Source organism: Babesia bigemina, assembly GCF_000981445.1.
Source record: "Babesia bigemina genome assembly Bbig001, chromosome : II".
Classification (NCBI taxonomy): domain Eukaryota; phylum Apicomplexa; class Aconoidasida; order Piroplasmida; family Babesiidae; genus Babesia; species Babesia bigemina.
In genome coordinates, this window is record NC_027217.1 from 2,519,046 (window position 1) to 2,537,694 (window position 18,649).

The 18,649-nt window shown below is 59.7% G+C and overlaps 5 protein-coding genes across 5 annotated transcripts; 3 read left to right on the plus strand and 2 right to left on the minus strand.

Moving 5' to 3' along the window:
- Positions 1–298: 298 nt before the first annotated feature.
- BBBOND_0211210 (hypothetical protein, conserved) lies at positions 299–2,414 on the plus strand (the record flags this gene model as incomplete). The annotated part of the gene is made up of 2 exons (XM_012912706.1): positions 299–2,291; positions 2,332–2,414. The coding sequence occupies 2 exons, from the start codon at positions 299–301 to the stop codon at positions 2,412–2,414; spliced, it is 2,076 nt and encodes a 691-aa protein (XP_012768160.1).
- Positions 2,415–2,530: 116 nt separating this feature from the next.
- On the plus strand, positions 2,531–3,033 carry BBBOND_0211220 (hypothetical protein, conserved; the record flags this gene model as incomplete). Its single annotated transcript, XM_012912707.1, has 2 exons — positions 2,531–2,761; positions 2,803–3,033. 2 exons carry the CDS (start codon positions 2,531–2,533, stop codon positions 3,031–3,033), a joined length of 462 nt encoding a protein of 153 aa, XP_012768161.1.
- A 23-nt stretch (positions 3,034–3,056) lies between these two features.
- On the minus strand, positions 3,057–4,484 carry BBBOND_0211230 (hypothetical protein, conserved; the record flags this gene model as incomplete). The annotated part of the gene is made up of 1 exon (XM_012912708.1): positions 3,057–4,484. One exon carries the CDS (start codon positions 4,482–4,484, stop codon positions 3,057–3,059), a length of 1,428 nt encoding a protein of 475 aa, XP_012768162.1.
- Positions 4,485–5,087: 603 nt separating this feature from the next.
- On the plus strand, positions 5,088–6,622 carry BBBOND_0211240 (hypothetical protein, conserved; the record flags this gene model as incomplete). Its single annotated transcript, XM_012912709.1, has 2 exons — positions 5,088–5,910; positions 6,339–6,622. 2 exons carry the CDS (start codon positions 5,088–5,090, stop codon positions 6,620–6,622), a joined length of 1,107 nt encoding a protein of 368 aa, XP_012768163.1.
- A 1,912-nt stretch (positions 6,623–8,534) lies between these two features.
- BBBOND_0211250 (phosphatidylinositol 3-and 4-kinase family protein, putative) lies at positions 8,535–18,632 on the minus strand (the record flags this gene model as incomplete). Its single annotated transcript, XM_012912710.1, has 1 exon — positions 8,535–18,632. The coding sequence occupies one exon, from the start codon at positions 18,630–18,632 to the stop codon at positions 8,535–8,537; it is 10,098 nt and encodes a 3,365-aa protein (XP_012768164.1).
- Between the last annotated feature and the right edge of the window lie 17 nt (positions 18,633–18,649).

Consider the following 18,649-nt stretch of genomic DNA (forward strand, 5'->3'; position numbering starts at 1 on the left):
GCCAGGCGGCCGCAAACTATTTAACAGTGATGAATGCACGTGGTCGGCACCTGATGGCGATGTTAAGTGCCGGTTGCTTCAACGACTCAGGGCGGTTATGTGGCGTTGCCACTCCCTCGTAGATCTCGCCGCCGGTCGCCCTGCCGACGTCCTGCAACCAACGTGATTTTTTACTGCAGCCTTTAGCACCCTTTGTGGCACCCCTGGTCGTCCGCGAGGTCTCCTGCCTCGCCGTTGCGTCACCGCGTGTCGCGCATGATAGCCCTGCCTGTTGCCGAATCGGTTGCTAGTCGGCAAAATGTCTGACAACGCGTACCGCAGAAATGTCAACCGCGGCGATTCATCGCCGCAGAGCGGCTACGACGAGGACTACTACCGCAGCCAAAGCGCCCGCGGCCAAAAGAGCAGCGCCCGGAGCCAGGGCTCACCGACCATCAGCTTCAAGACGATCAAGAACACCTCGCTCAGCTGCGCAAAGTCGCTCACCAACAAGATGATCGCCATGACCAGCAGCGGCATACAGGCGGCCTCAACCGCGATCAACAACTACAAGGAGACCGCGGCGGCCAACGCGCGCAAGGCCGCACTGGCCAACCCCTACTCGTTCCTGCGCATCGCCGAGAGGATATCCACCACGAACGACCCCGTCGCGTCGCACCGTGAGCTCGTCGCGGTCATGGAGCACCTCCTCATCTGGCAGAATCCGCCCATCCAGCTCAACCTTGAGCGCGACCGTTTCGGCCAGCCGACCACGGAGAGCATGCGCAGCATCAGACTCATCAACGAGTTTCTGCTGGGGAAGGTGCTGACCTACGTGCAGGGGCGGCGCGATTGCTGCCTCTTCATCATCAAGTTCGCCACGTGGCGGATGCGCACCACCCACATAGCCGAGGAGATACTGCTGTCGCTCGAGCTGTTGCAGCGCTGCATGGAGTCGTACGGCTCCTTCTTCCTGTCGCTGATGACGCGGTCGTGCATGCGGCGCTTGCGCAAGCTGCTGCGGATGAACAAGATCACCACCTCACTCGCAGGTGGAGTCAAGAAGCAGATCACGAAGTTCCTCGTGGGCTCCTCCAACGTGCACCCGGGCGTGCCCACGGACGTGCGCATACACGTGATCAAGGCAAAGGTGCTCTACATGGTCCAGCTGTGGCACGACGTCTTCATGCTTGACCAGGGGCTCTTCCCCGTGTTCTTCCAGGGGTACCGGGATATGCGCGAGCGCGGCATCAAGTTCCCGCAGATCGAGGTCTGCGAGCGGAACAAGATCAACCTCTGCCCCGTTATGCGGAGGTCGAAGTTCCACCTCACCGGCGGCGTCACGCTGCCGCTGAGCCCGCAGGAGCTGGACAGCATCTTGGCCACGGTCAACAGCCTCAACACGCTCCCGCCAGGCTGCGAGCATGCAGCCGCGCTCAAACGGCTCAAGGACAGCAAGGAGAAGATCGTTGCCAGCATCAACATCCTCGCGGAGAACCGCGCGCAGATCACCGACCCGCACAACTACGAGGAGGTCATGCGCAAGATGTTGATGCTCAACGACTGCGTGGGGATGCACCTGCTCGTGGGCGGCACGGGCAAATCGTCGAGCACCCAGCTGCTGAGCGCACTCGAGCAGTTGAGGGGAGCCACGACGGAGGAGCCCACACCGCAGGCGGCACCGCCGACTCCCGCCGCCAAGGAAGAAACCAAGGCCAACCTGCTGGACCTCGAGTCATCGTCCGATTCGGAGAACGAGGCATTTGACAGCTTCTTCGATGACAAATCGGGTGGAGCCGCGAAGAAGAGCGACGACGATTATGATAAGTTCTTCGCCGACTTCGGTGTTTTCAGCCACTCGACGGCAACATCGAGCGCGAACCGAGGACAGCCGGCCGAGGGCGCGCCTGCCGATCGTCCGAAGGACTATTTCTCCGATTTGGGAGCTTTGAACTTCGGACAGGCGGCCGAGACCAAGCCCGCCTCTGGAGTCCCAGCTACGGCTGGCCCCTTCGCCGGGGCCAACACCGCAAGTGTATCTGCGCCCTCTGGCTCTTCCGCCGCTGTAACTCCCAGAGTGCCCGCCGAGGCTGGCGCTTTCTCGAACACAACGTTCCCCGACATCGACCTCTCGGCGCTGGACCTGGTTGCGAGGCCGGTTAGCCCCCAGCCGACCGCGGAGCTGGCCGAGTCGAGTGCGCCGGCAAGCCCGGCGATATCGGCGGCGCCGTCCTCCGCCCCAGGTTCGGAGCGGGATTCGGAAGATGAGGCCGAGGAACCCGAGGAGAAGAAGGAATCGCCCACTGAGGATGGTTAGTGCCTATGTTGCGTAAGAGTTATATCCAGTTGCAGGCAAGAAATCGTTGACTGAGCTTATGAAGGAATTGGACGAAATCGACCAAGATTTCGGCCACATGTCGGTCTCAGGATTCTGAGGCAGTACATACATTTGAATAGTCTAGTTTTGTTAGTTAGCCCTTTAGCCTGCTGCGCCTGGTGTCCCCAGCTCGCCACGTGGGCGGCCGTTCGCACTCACAGTTTCGTTGCGGTCATGGCGGACGAAAGCGCGTTCGATGCCTGCACTGACGGCGACCGCGCCTTCGAGGCGCGCGGCACGCTGGAATCGCTCTGGCGCGCGATGACCAACGGCGAAGGCCCCGAGTCATTCGACCACATCTCGTTCGCAGGAGGCGTTTGCTTCGGCACGGGATTCAGCATCGTCCTGGGCCGTACGCTGCGCGGATTCTGCCTGGTGGCTGCCGGCGGACTCTTCACGACCTTGGTAGGTGCAGTGTGTGGAATCCCTCACTTGTCGCGGCGCAGATTCTGAACCACTACCGCCTGATATCGATCAACCGGGAGGCCATAGCGGCGACGGTCACGAGCCTAGCGCTCTCCGCGCGCGAGAGGATCGACGAGGCGCTGCAGGGCTCCGGCGGACCGCTCAAGTTCCTGTCTGGGCCGCTATTCGGCCAACACCTGCCCAGGGAGCGCGTTATATCAGCTCTGGCGGGCACGGGCGTGGGTTTCACGCTGGGACTTATTGTATTCTGAGCACATTAACTGCATTAAGTTCCTTAAGATGTCGCCTGCATGACGCGTTTGTCACTCTGGCGGAGCTGGCTCATCAGCTTGGGCCCGATGCGTGCGATGCCGTCCTGGTACTGCTCCACCTTTATGTTGTCCAGGTACGTGCCCACGTCGGGGCCCGGCTTGTTGTACATGTCGTGGATGTACGCCTCCTGCGGGTCGGCGGTCCTGTTGAGCAGGCTGTCCAGCAGCAGGTACGAGCACGAGCTGTTGGACACGCGCGACACGCTCGCCTGCGCATCCATGGCGGGGTTCATGGTGAAGTACACGAGGTCCTGCTGCCTCTTCAGCCTGCGCACCACCTTCCGAGCGGACCGCATCAGGATCCTGCCCAGCGCCTGGATGGTCTCCACGGAGTCGGTGATGGTGATGTACACGTTCTCGAGGCAGTAGACGAGCACCCACTTGTGCGCGAAGGAGTCCAGCGCGAGCAGGTACGACATGGCCTCGCGCTGCATCGGGTCGGTAGGGTCAGTGCCGGGGATGGCGAGCATGCGCAGCACCACGACCGGCGCTACCTCGCCGTACCTGGGGAACGCGGCGACCACGTAGAAGTGCAGGATCTTGAAGCTGATGATCAGGATGTACATGGCCAGCACCTTGTAGATGGCGGTGTACAGCAGGCCGATCATCGGGATCATGTACTGCGCCCGCTGCCTGCCGTTGGCGCAGCAGATGCCGCTCGCGCACAGCAGCGCCAGGCTGAACAGCGCGAACAGCAGCTCGCCGAACACCTCGTACCACGCGTACCACGTGATCTCGCCGGACAGGTGCTTCGCCACCAGCGAGAGGCGCTCCAGGCCGTCCTCCGTCATGATGGCGCCGGCGCCAGGCGACGGGCCGGCGGTGTGCTCCTGCGATGCGCGGAAAATGTTCATGCTCGTCGTCGGGGAAACCGTGGGGTACGCCCTGGGGATCGGGTCCACTTGGACCTCGCCGGAGGCGGCACGCTTGCTGACCCACTTGTCCCAGTCCTTGAAGTGCGCCATCGTGTACAGCCCGATTATCGGATTTGATATCAGGATCGCCAGCATGTACCAGAGCACGGACTTGCTCCTCATAGGCGGCACGGTGCCCGCCTTCTCAGCGTAGTAGTGCATCATCCGCCCGTACAGCGCCGCCTTGTCCTGGCGGTCGGTGACGCCGATGCTGTAAATCTCCTCCATCGTGTCGACGCCCTCGTCGGTGTCGCTGCTGCTGCTCGACTCGTCCAGTTGCACGTAGTCGTAACGCGCGTCCTCCTCAGCAGGGGCGACGCGCTGACGCAGGTCCCCGGTGTGCTGTCTGCTGGGCGCGCCGGCCAGCAGCGGCTCCTGCTCGAACGCCACGTCATCTCCCGCAGGCTCTTCCACGGCTTTATCCGGCAGGTCCGTGGACTGCGATCTAGAGAACAGGCGGCTGACGAACGCTTTCATCATACCAACACCTCCCGCCGAGCTACTCAGACAGCATAGGCGATTAGCCTTCTCCCACCCAAGTGTGTGCGAACGACGTACGCGCAGTTCAGGTGGTGTGTGTTTAGCGCGCAGGCTGGGATGCGATGCAAGTGGTCTGACCTGGTCGACTTTTCTGCAGTGTGTAGCACCAAGGCACGCTCGGTGTACTGCGGAAAATTGCTACAGCCGAGGTATTGTCAATATTAGGACACTGTGAGCGCGTATTAACAAAACTAATCGAGTTTTGTCCTGCCTCGGCGTAGTGTGTAACGCCGTATAGACACTACGGCAGGGGCGTCTACTCGCCTGCATTCGGCCGTCCGTCTGGAGGGCCACGCCGGTTCAGTCCACAGGAGTTAGTTTGATACTGCGAGCACGGTTTTTCGCTGGTATGTGTGAGGGGTAAACGCCCGCTTCGTCGGTTCTGCCGTTCGGGCCCCTCCGGGTTAAGACACCTTCTTCCAAGGGGCGGCTGCGCGATCTGCTGGATCATTTCACGTGGCTCTATCGCAAGCTGGTCTTTGTCAGCCGGGCAGTCGGTTACTGTCGTCGCATGTGTAGAATGAACACTCCGTGATCGCCATGCACAAGTTACTGGAGAACGCCATACCGCTAGGGCCTGAGAAGGCCGGGACAAAGAGCTCCACGCCTCTGGAGACGACCGCCGCGAGGCGACAGAGTATGGACCCTTTGGATCTCACCAAACCGGGCGCCGCATTCGCCAGCGTGGAGAATGTCCGCTGCCCTCACCACTTCGCGCTGCCCATTCAGTACTTCTGCCTGGACTGCAAGGACGGCGAAGGCTGCTTCTGCAGCGAGTGCGCCTTGACCAGGCATGCTACCTGCGACGTGAGGACGCTTGAAGAGGCGTACACCACGGTGCTCAACAACGTTATTCGCAAGTGGGCGAGCCAGTTCACCACGAGGGCCGACGGCCTGGAGTTGACGTTTGCCCAGCAGCTCGAGGACAAGCGTGAGGAGTGGACCATGAAGCTGCAGGAGGCGCAGGGCGTGCTCAACAGGATGTGCGAGGACGTCACCACCACCGTGCGCGAGCTGGAGACCTCACTGGTACGCTGGCTGAACCAGAGCCACCGTTCGTTCGCGCAGGAGCACGAGAAGATCCGTGAGCACGTAGAAAACACCTTGGAAAGCTACGCCAAAAACGCAGACATGCTAAGGCAGCAGCGAAGGCTGCCGGCAGCGCGCATGCTGCTCTTCTACCACGAGAACCACGTGATGCTGCGAGAGTTGTTGCTGGGCACCACGCCGCGCGACTCGGAGCGCATGATATCCCAGGCCACGCGCCACCTGGGAGTGCGTCTGGACAACATAAACGCGACCGCGGTGGAGTACTCCAAGTTGATCAGGCAGCTGGAGCGCAGCATCCGCCACGCAGAGGGATGTTAGCGCACCGCTTCGGCAGAGGTGTTGGACTGCGGGCTGCAGGCCTCGCAACAATTTTGCTAATATATCGTATTCGCTCATGCATGTCATACTTTTGGTGCGTTTAGGCAGTTTTAAAACGTTTGTGTGGAATGTTTACCGATGGCGATGCGGCGTCTTACTGCAGTGCGCCGTCCAGAGGCGTTGGAGTTTCCAACCTATTTAGTGGCAGCGGTGTATTGTGAAGAGATCGCAGAGAGGGATTCTGCGGAGGTGCAACGCAGTTAGGTAGGCGTACTGGAGGCGCGTGTTATACGTAGTGAACATTCACCCTGCCGGCATTATGATTGCTCACCCGGGCTGCACTGGTTTCGTCGACACGTTGCTGCCCGCTGACGCCCAACACCTTACTCCGCGACCTCGGTGTTGTATCTGTAGCGACTGCAGACCATGAAGGTCGTGATCAAACCGATGACGAACAGCACTACGGTAACGACCACCACGGACTTCGTGGCGAACTCGCGCTTAATAGTGAGCTGAAACGCCAGACTGTCGTTTTTGTACAGGTTAGGCCGCCTCTTTCTGTCGGCGTCTTCGACGTTGATGACCTCAGAGTCGTATTCGTCCTCATCCTCATTACGGTATGCGACCTTGTCCGCCAGTTGCCCCTTCGGCAAGTCACAGCAGTCGTGTGGAAGGTCAGTCCAGTCGTACTCATCTGGTCCTATTGATTCTCTGATCAGCGCACTCACCGGTTAAATGCTTCGCTGCCTTGAAGTTCCCTTCGGGGTGGACATGGATTGCACACGGAGCAGCATGCCCGTGCACGAATGCCAGCAGCGCAAAGAAAATTCCAATATCCCACACCATGTCACCTTATGCCGTGTGAAACTGAGTTGGCATTATGCGAATGTACATGTGTGATGGTTTCGAATGCGACCTTTGCTAATGCTCTATAACCCTGACGGCGGCACATCGTTGTTGCAGTGGCGCAGCGGCGACCCTGCGTTCATTCTGGAGTGTCTGCACACACTTCGACGACTCTGTAGTTTGCGAAGTTAAGGGTCCGATACGGCAGGAAATGTAAATCAAAAGGAATGGTATATAACCCTTCCGACGGAAGGGTATGCGTTCCACTAATATAGCAGATAACGGCCGTGATTGTGCCGTAACAACTATGGCACATGGCTTTATTCGCGCGTTTGAATGTGGTTGCCGTGTAATTTACGCTTAGCTTGCGTATACGTTGCTTATTCGGCTCTGACTTCGTAGTCAGTTCAGCAGATGGAATCGGTTTCTGCAGTCTTACAAACTAACAGGCAAAATAGAAATAAATACAAGATGAATGCAATGATTCAAGTCAAACTGGATGTTCGTATTTAATTCACTGTCATTGATTTAGTAGCGGCCCCGAATGAACCGCTGCAAAGGCCGTCGTTAAGACAGATACACGCGAAACATAGTTTTATACAACCAGCTAATGTGACATAGATATGCGTATTTAAGCCTGAAAAAAGAATATAATGCAACATAAATTGTCTACTGGCTGTATATAGCACAGAAATGGTGTCTGGTGTAGCAGCGGTGCGCGGGTCACACATTGTCACTCAATTCGCCTTGCCGGGCCAGAAGGCTCAATTATCGCACTAAAATGACAACACGTAGTCGTTCGAGGTCGCGCGACAGGCGTCTGGTGCGCATTAAGCGCGAACCGGGGACCTCGCCTTCGCCTTCCGATCGACCTCGGTACCATCCTGAGATGTCGGGAAAGGTGCGTATTAAGACCGAGGAGTTACGTACGGAACCTATATACTTGGATTCCAGAGGTCGACCGCTGCGAAGGGGCGCCAATCCGCAGGTGGCGCAGGCCGATCACTCGTCATCGTCTAGGGAAGAAGCTCCCGTGCTTGGTACGTGCCATATCCCGCGAAGACGTGAACACTTTGCTCAGAGATAGAGAAGCCGAACTTCGAGCCTTCGGGCCTGCTGGCCGCTGAGACAAACAACAGAAACGGCGTGGCGCTGAAGGTGGGTTTGCATTAACCAAGTTGACGCCAGTGCAGTACACCGTTCCGCCAGAGTCGGCGATGCCGCGGATTTCGTGGCGGCTTTATGTGTTCAAGCCCGAAGAGGGGACTAAAGACAAGATGAAGGTGCTCAAAACCATACATCTAGATAAGCAAGAGCACTACTTGTTCGGCTGCGACCAGCGGGTGGCAGACGTGGAGCTCTTCCACCCAACCATTTCGAAGCAGCACGCTGTTATACAGCACCGCAGAATAGACGGGAAACGTGTAGTGTGGGTTTATTGCGTTGTATTTTGTGGTCATTAACGGAGCGCGGCTCCGTGAGGTTCACAGGCCGACGGCCTTGTGCTGCATGTTCCAGTATCGTCAGCCGACACCGTGGTGTATTGCATTCAAGTTGTTGGCACATACATTATATACAACAGGCCATACATTATAGACCTGGAGAGCACCAACGGTACATTCCTCAACGGCGAGCGTATCCAGCCGAGCCGATACTACGAGCTGAGGTAGGTGCGGACTGCCGGTGGGCTGAATCCTTGCAGGGAGAGCGATTTGCTGAAGTTTGGCATGTCCACCCGCGAATACGTCGTGCTCAACGAGCGATCGGCATAGGCTACATCCAGGGAGCCCAGCCGACGAACATCTTCGAGAGGTGCGTCTGCGAGGTCGCCACCTGGATGAGCTGCTGCAGCTGCTGCCGGGGCTCCATGATCTCCGCGACGTTCTCGAAGCTCTTCAGGGACTGCGGGTCGCCCGCGTCCTCGGCGTTGCCGCGTGCAGACAGACTTGAACTAATCTCCACTGATGGCAGCACCACGTTAAGCGCCCCGCGTAGCTTGCTCTCTATGCACTGCAGCACCTTCTGGGAGTCCGAGTCCGGATTCGGCGTAGCCTCGCCACGGTGCCACTCGATGAGCGGGTCGAACACGAAGCTCATGAGGATGGCGGTTATCTTCTGGCGGTCCTGCTGCAGCATCTGCAGGAACTTGAGCGCCTCGGAGTAGAAGGGCCCGTCGGTGGCGGTGCCGCACACGCCGAGGTTGCACACCACGTTCTGCGTCATGCGGAAAGGCACCAGCTCCGGCACCGCCAGCAGCCACCCCTTGCCGAAGAGGCAGTCGAAATCGACGTGCATCACCTGACCCGTGATGAGGTTGAGCAGGATGTTCTCCGCGTGCCTGTCCCCAAGGCCCACGATGTAACCGAGGATGCTCCACACGGCGCACGTGTGGATGAACTCCTTACGGGCGCAGAACCACGCGGCGGGGTCGCGCTTGAACACCTTGTAGTACGCGCGGTGCAGCACTGGCGGCCTCCGCTGGCAGAGGCGCTTGAACAGCATCAGCGAGTCGGTGTAGTTTTTCGCGGTAATGCTGGCGGCGTACTTGCTGATGTCGCCCTTGTGCTCGCGGTCGCTGGCGCCGGTCACACGCCTGAATTCGTCGGTCACCAGCGCCCTCATGGTTGCCATGTTCGGCACCCACTCGATGATGCCCGCGACCTCGGTTAGCGAAACCACGCTGTAGCACTGCAGCGGCATGCCGCTGTAGTGCTTGCGCAGACGCATGGCCACGTACTGGGTCACCTCCATCATGCGTTTGTCCTTCCGCAGGTCGCCCTTGACCTCGTTCTTCACCAAAAAGTGCACCACCTGCCCAGACGCGGTGTAAAAGCCGATCTTCTTCGGCTTCTGCTTGGAGCGCAGCACCTGCATGCTCTCGTCCAGGCCGCACATGCGCGACTTGGACTCCATGATGTCGTAGTGGATGATGTGGTCGAAGCTGAGGTTCTCGATGGTGGGGATGATGGCGTTCTCCCTGCAGCCCGCGCTGTTGAGCACGCGCCACATGCTCTGGAACCGCAGCGCCGACTTGTCGTTGATGGAAACCGTAGTGTCCATGGCCACCTTGCTCAGCTCCTTGAAGATGGAGTGGTGGTACTCCACCACAAGCGCCGACTCCGGCACCAGCTCGCGCGCCTTGCGCTCGATGTTCGCGTGGATCTGACGCATGCGCGGGTTCACGGAGTGCGCGAAGTAGAGGGTCGACCACAGCGCCATCTTCGGGTAGCGCGCGATGAGCCTCGCCACCAGGGTCTGGAAGATGGCGCCGCCCAGGAACTTGTGGTGGCACCTGCTCATCAGTTGCGATATCACGGCGTACCAGTAGTACTGCGGCACGGCGTCGGTGTGCACGAAGAACTTCTCCATGATGGCGTTCGCGAAAATCTGGCACGCCTCGCTCTCGAAGGTCACAGTGCTGAGGAACTGCGTGGTGTTGGGCGTGCAGTAGAAGCACATTATGGCGATCACCTTGGTGAGGATGTCCACGATGTCCATGTGCTCGCCGGAGTCCTGGACAGGTCCGGCGGCTTTTTTGTGGTCGGCGCCCTTGAACGCGTTAGTTCCCGCGTTGCCCGCGTCCTCCTTGTTGACGGCGTCGCTGGACTCCGGATTGGGGTGGCATTTGCATACATCCCCGCAACTTGCCTTATTCAGGCACTGGGCGCGGCTGCTTTCCTTCTCACCTGATGCGCCGCCCTGCGAGACACCGCCAGGCGCGGTGTCGTCCGCGTGGCGTTTGGGGCCGACGAAGGCGAGCGCCTGGAGGTAAGCGTTGACGGTGGCGGACACCAACTGGACGAACGTGAACACGCCCGGGATGCCCTCCACGCCGGTGATGATGTACGTGTTCTCCACTGACGAGTGGACCGTGCTCCGGCGAGTGCAGATGCTGCTGTCGTCCAGCACCAACCGGAAGTTGTGCGCGTTACGCAGCCTGTGGTCGAGCAGGCGGTCCAGGTACTCGGCGTACAGCAGGTTGGCCTTGAACGACAGCGGCGCTGCATCCAGGATTTCTTTCATGTACGATATGGCGCGCTTGGGGATCAGCAGGTTGGACTGCGAGTACATCTTCACCAGGTTGTAGAAGCCATCGAAGTCGTTGCGCGCCAGGTGTTTCAGCGACGAGATCGCGTCGTCCACGTGGCCCTTGTGGTGGAGGGTCAGCGCGTGCTCCAGCACCACGTCGCCGCGGCCGGAGAGCGCCTCGTCGTCCAGTGACATGCTCCCGGGGATGTGCATGTCCACCTTGTTGAGGCGGCAGGTGCGATTGAGTGACACCAGCAGCTCCGCTGCGGCGTCGCACTTATCCCCGAGCTCGAGAGCCACCTTGGCGGCGCCCAGGATGTTGATGACGTTGCGGACGCTGTGCTCGGCAGCTCCCTGGTTCAACGACAGCAGTTCGCGTGCGAAACTGACTTCGTCCACGGCGTATTTGCCGGCGCTGAGACGGCTGGAAAGCCGCAGCGAGTTGAGTATTGCGATCTTTTCCAGGTACTTCAGGGCAACCAGGCTGGATTCACGGATGGCCAGGCCCAGCGGGCGGATCAGGTGCTTGAAGCCCTCCTGGATGGTCCTCTCGCTCTCCACGTAGTCGCGCTTGTGCAGGAGGCTCATGGCGTTCGCGGTCTGCTCCATGAACCACACGTCGATGGGGTCGCGCATCAGCAGAGATTCCCAGAAGACATCGGACTCACGCCGGTCGTCCGCGGTGCACTGCGTCAGCTGCGAACCGCGGGCATCCTTGCGGTCGCAGCTGCGGTCAAGCAGCAGAACTTCGATGCTGGACAGTTCCTCGGCCTTGATCTCGAGCAGCTCGGTTTCATGGGTGCGCTTCGCCTCCAGCAGCTCGTCGAGCTCGTCCCACAGCGACAGCTTCCAGCACGCGGTGAGTGACTCCGCGATGAGCGAGTCCGCTGACTCCTCCAGCTCAGGTAACTTGGGCAGCTGTATGAAGACGCTCGGGCCGGTCATCTGTATGATGCGGTACCAGCTTGTCCACAGCCGCGTATCCTGCGAAAATTTCAGCAGACGGTTGTACACGTCGCACGCTTCCCGGTACTCGCCCCTGCATTCGTACGAGAAGGCGCGGCACACGTCCTTCTGGCGCTTGGTGATGGAGCCCCGGCGGGACTCGACCAACTTCGCGGCGTGGCTGCCGGGCGCTGTGGCGTCCACAACAGCGGCATTGGCAGTTACGGAAGGCGAATCAGAGGGGTGCGGTGTGCGGCAATTTGCAGCGGAAGCGGGGTCGTTTCTCACGGACTTCATTTCCGATCTGATGGAGTCGTCGTGCAGCACTATGCTGGATATGCAGACGAGGGAGTCGAAGTCACCCAGCCCCAAGTAGCCGCGGCAGAGCAGAGAGATTATAGCCTGCGGGTTTAAACCGATGTTGTGAACCTTGGCGTGTATCGCCTGGTTGCTCAGCGCCTGACCGGGGTTCCCGAAATTGTAGGACAGGGGTTCGTACGTCAGCTTCTTCTCGATTATCATCACACCGCGCGCGTACGAGCCGCACGATATCGCAGCATGTGCCACCAGCAGCTCGGGCACAGCGTGGAGGATGGATTCCAGCCGCTTCATTTTGGTCACCAGGATACGCACGGTCTCGCTGGCGTCCCTTTCGGAGCCTATCCCGCACAGGCTCCCGCAGCTGTCGTCGGCCGAGCCCACAGTGGTGCGGTTGTACGTGCTCTGATCCTCGGTGGTCGGCGAGGACTTGCGCCGCTTGGAGTGCCCGGATGACGAGCCGCCCCGGAGGACGGCCAGCTCCTTGCGGTAACGGTCGGTGAGCACCTTGATGCCGTCCAGGAGGTTGAAGATCGCTTGGCACGACGTGTACTGATCGGTGCTGTCAAGCGCCATTACCGACCTCGAGAGCACCTCGTAAGGCGGCTGCCAGTTTATACCGAAGGTGGCGCTGTCACGCTTCAGGATGTTGCACAGCAGCGACGCCATGCGCTTCCCGATGGAGGCGCACTGCTCGTCGTCCAGGAACTGCACGCACGAGTCCACAATGTACGGCAGCAGGTACGTCAGCACCGACGGGATCTTTATCATGGCCAGGTCGCACGCGCGGAACAGAGGCAACGTGGGGCACGAATCCGGCAACATCTTCAGCAGCCACCACACGAACGACTTTATGTCCAGCACCGTGTTCACGTCCAGCCTCGTTTCGATGACTCCTTCAATGGCCCTGTTGCGCAGGAAACTCGTGGCGCGATACGGTTCGATGGCGCGCCTGGTGAGGGGCTCGAACGTGCGGTTCCACCGCTCGCCCATCTCCTCCAGCTCCGCCTGCGAGCGCACGCCGCCCTTGTAGAGACCCAGCAACTTCAAAATCTCCTGGATGCAGTACAACGCCACCTGCAGGTGCATGTTGGGGATCAGGTAGTCCTTCAGCAGCTGCGCGGCCAGCTCCGACGGGTCGGACAGGAAGCACTGCATGCCAGCGGCAAAAGGCTGGCGCGGCGTGCGGAACTCGTTCAGGTCGCACGGCACGTAGCCGAGAATTGAGCAGCACGCGGAGTCCAGGGCGGTGGGGTTTTTGGCGAAGTCGTCGGAGTGCTCCGCTATGGTGTGCAGCGCCGCAATGGCGAGCTTCGAGGCGGCTTTCTTCGCGCGCTCCATGTTGAAGATGAACGGGTTCAGCTCCAGCAGCTGGTTCGCAGTGATGGCAGCCGCCTCGCGCGTGATGTACGGCACTTTTATTTCCGAGTCGCTGTACACCATGCACGCCAGCATCTCCAGCTTAGCCTCTATGCGCTCCAGTTCATGCGGCCGGCTGACGCAGTCCACCACGCAGTCGATGTACGCGCAGTAACGTTCGCCGTCTTCAACGCCACTCAGGCGCATCTTGATGGCACTTATGGCGTCGCTAGACGGCAACACTTCAGGGGTTGGCGCCGTGTCATCGGCGTCGCTGGAAGCGGTGCACCCGGCCGGCGGTGCTTCGGCGCTGCCGTCGGAGCCAATCATGGCGATGCGCGCCATGTAGTACGCGATGCCGGGCGCGTAGGGACCCAAGAGGTCGCACGACAGCTTGCGTGCCACGGCATCCCAGCAGACGAGCAGTGCACGCCCGTTGTACACGTCGGGTTGGTAAATCGTAAGCACCTCGATCATGCGGTCGCAGAACGCGTCGATGTCGCCGTTGTAGATGCTCACCAAAATGGCAATGCAGTTGTACGTACGCGCAACGTGCGCTGCAGCGATTTCCTGCCTGCCGCTGTACCCGTATATCTCCGGGTAGAACACGCGCTTGTTCTTCAGCGCGAAATTTAGGCTGTGCTGGCCCCGGTTCAGCCACACCGCCACGAAGTACTCCAGAATGCGCACGAAATTCTCACGCATGTATTCGGTCATGGCGCCACCCTCGGAGTACCGCCGGCCGCTATCCAGGGCGCCGTACAAGTCCATGCCATCGGGCTGATGCGGCAGATCGGGGTGCTGCGTGTCGCCCTGCGCGGTGTTTTGTAGCGCCTCCATGTTCTGGACGTCCAAAGCAGCCAGTTCCAACCGCAGATGCGGGCTTGTGTCGTTGGGTGGTTGTGCTGGTTTCCCGTCGGCCGGGGGAACTGCGGCGCCCGCTTTGCCGATGGAGTCCTGGCGCATGGAGGTATCGGTGGCTTGCGTGGATGTCACGGTGCTCTTGGCGCGTAACTGCTTGACCAGCTGCCTTTTGTACTCGCGCGTGATCTCGAGGCACACGCTGAAGGGCGCGGCGACGTAGTCCGTCTGCGCCGACAGCAGCGTCTTCGTGCCACGCGCGTACTTCATACGGAGCACCACGTGGGGGTTGGTCACGTACCACAGCAGACGCACCAGGGCGTAGAAGCGGTACTTGTCCAACCGCCTCAGCTGCTCGGCGTTCTCGCGAGGCTGGCCGCCTTCGTTCAGCAGCTGCATGATTTGGAACAGGCGGTAGTCGCAGTTGTCCAGGGTGAAGTTCAGGGTCACGTCGGTGCACAACACGCCCTGCACGGGGCCCTCGTGGATGTCCTCCAGGCGGTCCAAAACTCTAGCCGACATCACGCTGCTCAACAGCGCCCTGGCCAGGGGCTGCACGGGAGTCAGCCTGCTGCGCACGGTCAGTGCCAGCCGGACGGGAGTTAGCGAGAGGCCGGAAACGAACAGCCTCAACAGAGGGATGCACATCACGTTCGCGACCTGCGATAGCGCGGTCCACGCGACGGCGAAATCGTATTTACCGTCAGAGTCCTCCAGTTCGTCAGCCATGTATCCCGTGAAGAGGCAGTCCGTCGCATCACTGGTCTCCTCAATGGACATGTGCGGCAACGCAGCTTTCAATTCGCCATCCACGATCTCCTGCAGAAGCTGCGTGACGATTTGCGATAATGACGTGGGACCGATGTTGGCGACCAGCGACGGCGCGCTATGCCAAAAGTCCATGCAGGCTGTTTCGGACTCCGGGCGCGAGGAACTTGACGCAGTTGACATCGCCAGTAGGTCGCAGAAGTACTGCACTTGCAGGTGGTCCACGTCAGCGGAGGCGTCGGACATGATCGTCATGTTATCCACAAAGCGGGTACGGAAGAAGTCGGTGTAGAACCCGTCCACAGGCAGTTTACCCAGCTTGCGATATGCGTGTGCCTTGTCCATCATGAACAACACGAAGCACGTGCCAACGGCCGATAGGGCCGAGGCCACCTTTAACACGCTGTGGCATGCCACGGGTGCGCTAGAGATGTAAAACGCAAGGGCGTCTGATATGCCGGTAGAAACTGCATTCATGGCCTCCGCAGTAGAGCATTCGATGGCCATCTTTCGTGTGACCCTTACCAAAAGCGACGCGATGGTCTCCCATTCCAAATCGACGCTGCCTTCGCTGTTGCGGCTGAGGTCGGGGGCCAGCAGGCCACCCTCGGTCTTGATCGTGGCAGTGAAGGGCTCAGCTGAAGACAGATAAACACCGTAGGAGCTGTTATTTGAATCTACATGGCCCTCGCAGAGCAGCGGCGACGGGCGGCCGCAGTGGCTGCAGGTGACGTGGTAGAGCCCCCGCCGCATCCCATCTGACTGCAACGCCCGTTTGCAGTGGAAGCAGAATCTCGGCAACCGAGCTGCAAAGAGCTCTATATATCTCGAGTATGGTACGACAGCTGCATCTTCATCACGCTCCACTGACGCGCTGGAGGTATCCTTGCTGGTGGCAAGGTCGCCGCTCCAGTTCAGGTTGACGGGCTCCGGATATGGGGAATAAGGGCTGGATTGTCTGTTTGTTTTGCTTGAGGGCTCTGAGGCCACGCTGGTGCTGTTTTTGCGCCTTTTCTTCGCTGCGGGTTCGCTGCAGCGGTCGGTGAAGGCCATCGTCAAGGTGGCGGTGGCATCGTCCGGCTCCCCTGCGATGTCTGCATCGCCAGCTTCTGCGGCCGTCGGCGGTCCCACAACGCGGCGCATCAGGTTCATAAGCCTATTGGAATCTGATAGCAGCGGAATGGTGTGCGCCACTGAGTGCCTTCGGCGGTTCAGGGACTGCAGCGCCATGCAGTACTCCACCAAATCGAGGTTGTCGCTGGGAGGGTGCGGCCTCAGGATATGCCACAGATTGAGCATGAACGGCACAACGTTTACCACATCGTACGTCACGTCTGCGACGTTGGCTGCACCCAGGAACTTGAATGTGGCGCCGAATACGCCGTCCACGAAGCTGGCGTTGAGACGAGCCCAGTCGGACGTGCTAACTTGCAGCCGTTTGGCGTTGACGGCGACGCTTGCAAAGTAGCGTGTCAGCGTGTGTATCAACAGTTTCTCCATTACGCTGGCGTGCTCCACGCTGACGTTGGGAACGCCTGTGCCGGAGCCCCCCGACGACAGGGTAACGCCACTGCCATCGTCATCGACTTTGGCAGCAGTTGAGGCAGTCAGTTGCGATTCCTTCGAGTTGGTGTTACTGAACAACGCTTCTTCAGAGCCGCTGCGAGTAGATGCAGACGACATCGTGACGCCTCCATTGGCGTTAAGATCGGCCAGCAGGGTAAGCGTGTTAATCACGTACAAAACATCCTTGATTGGCGATGAAGTAACGCAACGAAGACACGCCATCACAACGAGCCACTCTTGACGCGATCCAGGGCACTCCGTGTATCCCTCGATACTGCCGTGCTCTGTGGACAGTGGTGGTGGTGGCGGTGGCGGTGACTTGGATCCCACGTGCATGCAGATCAGCACCTCCACTACAGCGTCGCCGACCGTGAATATGGACATCAAAAAGTACCGGATCGATGCACGCATATCGTGGCTTATGCCAACTGTTTGCAGGTGGAGGTACGTCTCGAGAAGCACCAGAGCTGTGGACCCACGACCCGTTCCAACGCCTGCACCGCTTCCAGCCACTAGCCGCTGCTGCAGTTGTAGGAGCAGCAAAATGAGCGTGTTCAGAATGACGAATGCCAAAGCCGTGTCTTTTGTGTTCATGCAGTCATGCGTTAAGAGGAGCCTTATGGCTGCCTCCGATCCCAGGCACACTATCGCAACAGCCGTCTCGTCGTCGACGCTAACTTCGAAGCATTTGGTAAAGCCGTACTTTACGGCGCCCGCTTTTCGCGGCGTGGTAGGGGCTGAGTCACTGTCGCCCTCGCGCTCGGATGAGTAGTAGGTTAGCCGCTCCGGTGTTCCGAACTCCAGCGTTCGCAGGCGGGCGTACCTTCCGTACGCCTTCAGCAACGCGCCGATGGGCGTTTGCGCAACTTCAAACAGCGAGGTGAACTTGTGCCCCGCTTCTTGGAGTTCCGTGTACACGGACTTCATGATGTCGTAAGGGCGGTTTGTCCAGCCAATGTAGCTCTCCACCATGGCCTTCATGTTGGTGTAGGCGAAAGCGTCCACGCGTAGCAGCGCGTCTTGATGTGGCGATGTATCCGATCCGCTACCAGGTGCCTGGTTCTTCGGGCTAGCGCTGCTGACGACTGCGGTGGTGGGCCTCAGCAGAACATGCGGCACCACCTGGTAGATGCTGTCGAGACCCCGACTTCGACTCAACACTGATAGGCTCAGCACAGTCACGGAAGTCAGCACGTCTGCCGTTTCGGCGGGTGTTTGCGACCTGAACCTGTGCAGGGTCACAGTCGCCATTTTGAAGAACGAAGTGTAATAATCCACGTCGTGCGCGTGAGTGCCCACTCGCTGTATCTTCAGCCTGTAGTAGTAGATGTGCCACACGAACAGGGTGCGCGCTGTGATCCGTAGCCATTTTGCATTGTCGCTCTCAGCGCTCTCCCCCACCACGGTGTCGGAGCCCGCATTACGTAGTTGCGGTCTTGGTCTCGCGTCTTCCTCGGATAGCTCGGTTAACAGGTGGACCACAATCTCCTGCAGGAGCCTCATTGCCCGTAGCATGGCGACGTATTCGCTTTCGGTGTACATCACAGGGCCGTGCCACGTTTGCGCGGGGGTCTCTAGCAGCTCCAGCAGCGCATTGCTGTTGTGGCCGCCGGCGCCGTTGTCTCCCAGGACGCGGCGCACGAAGTGTTTCCTGCAGGCGAAGTCGCAGTAGCCCATCCTCAGGTAGATGTACGCATGCCACAGCGCGATGCAGTGGGCCATGGTCTGTGGGTCGCTCACGACGGCGGTCAGTGGGCGCAGGGAGTGGTCGAGGAGGTACGCAGCGATGGTGTGCGAAAGCGCTTGGAGCGGGTAGCACGTCTGAGAAACCGCTGCGTTGCTCATCAGCGTGTGGTCTCGAAACACATCCCACCTCTTTCCATCCACCGACACGCTATGCGGCATCCGGTTGTTGTAGCTGAATTCCGATATCAGGATCGCCAGTATGCGCAGCGTGTTGTCGTTGACGCTGACCGTGGGGTTCTTCATCTCGATGCCGACGCCCACCAGCTGAAGGCTCTTCATGGCCCGCCGGAAGAGGC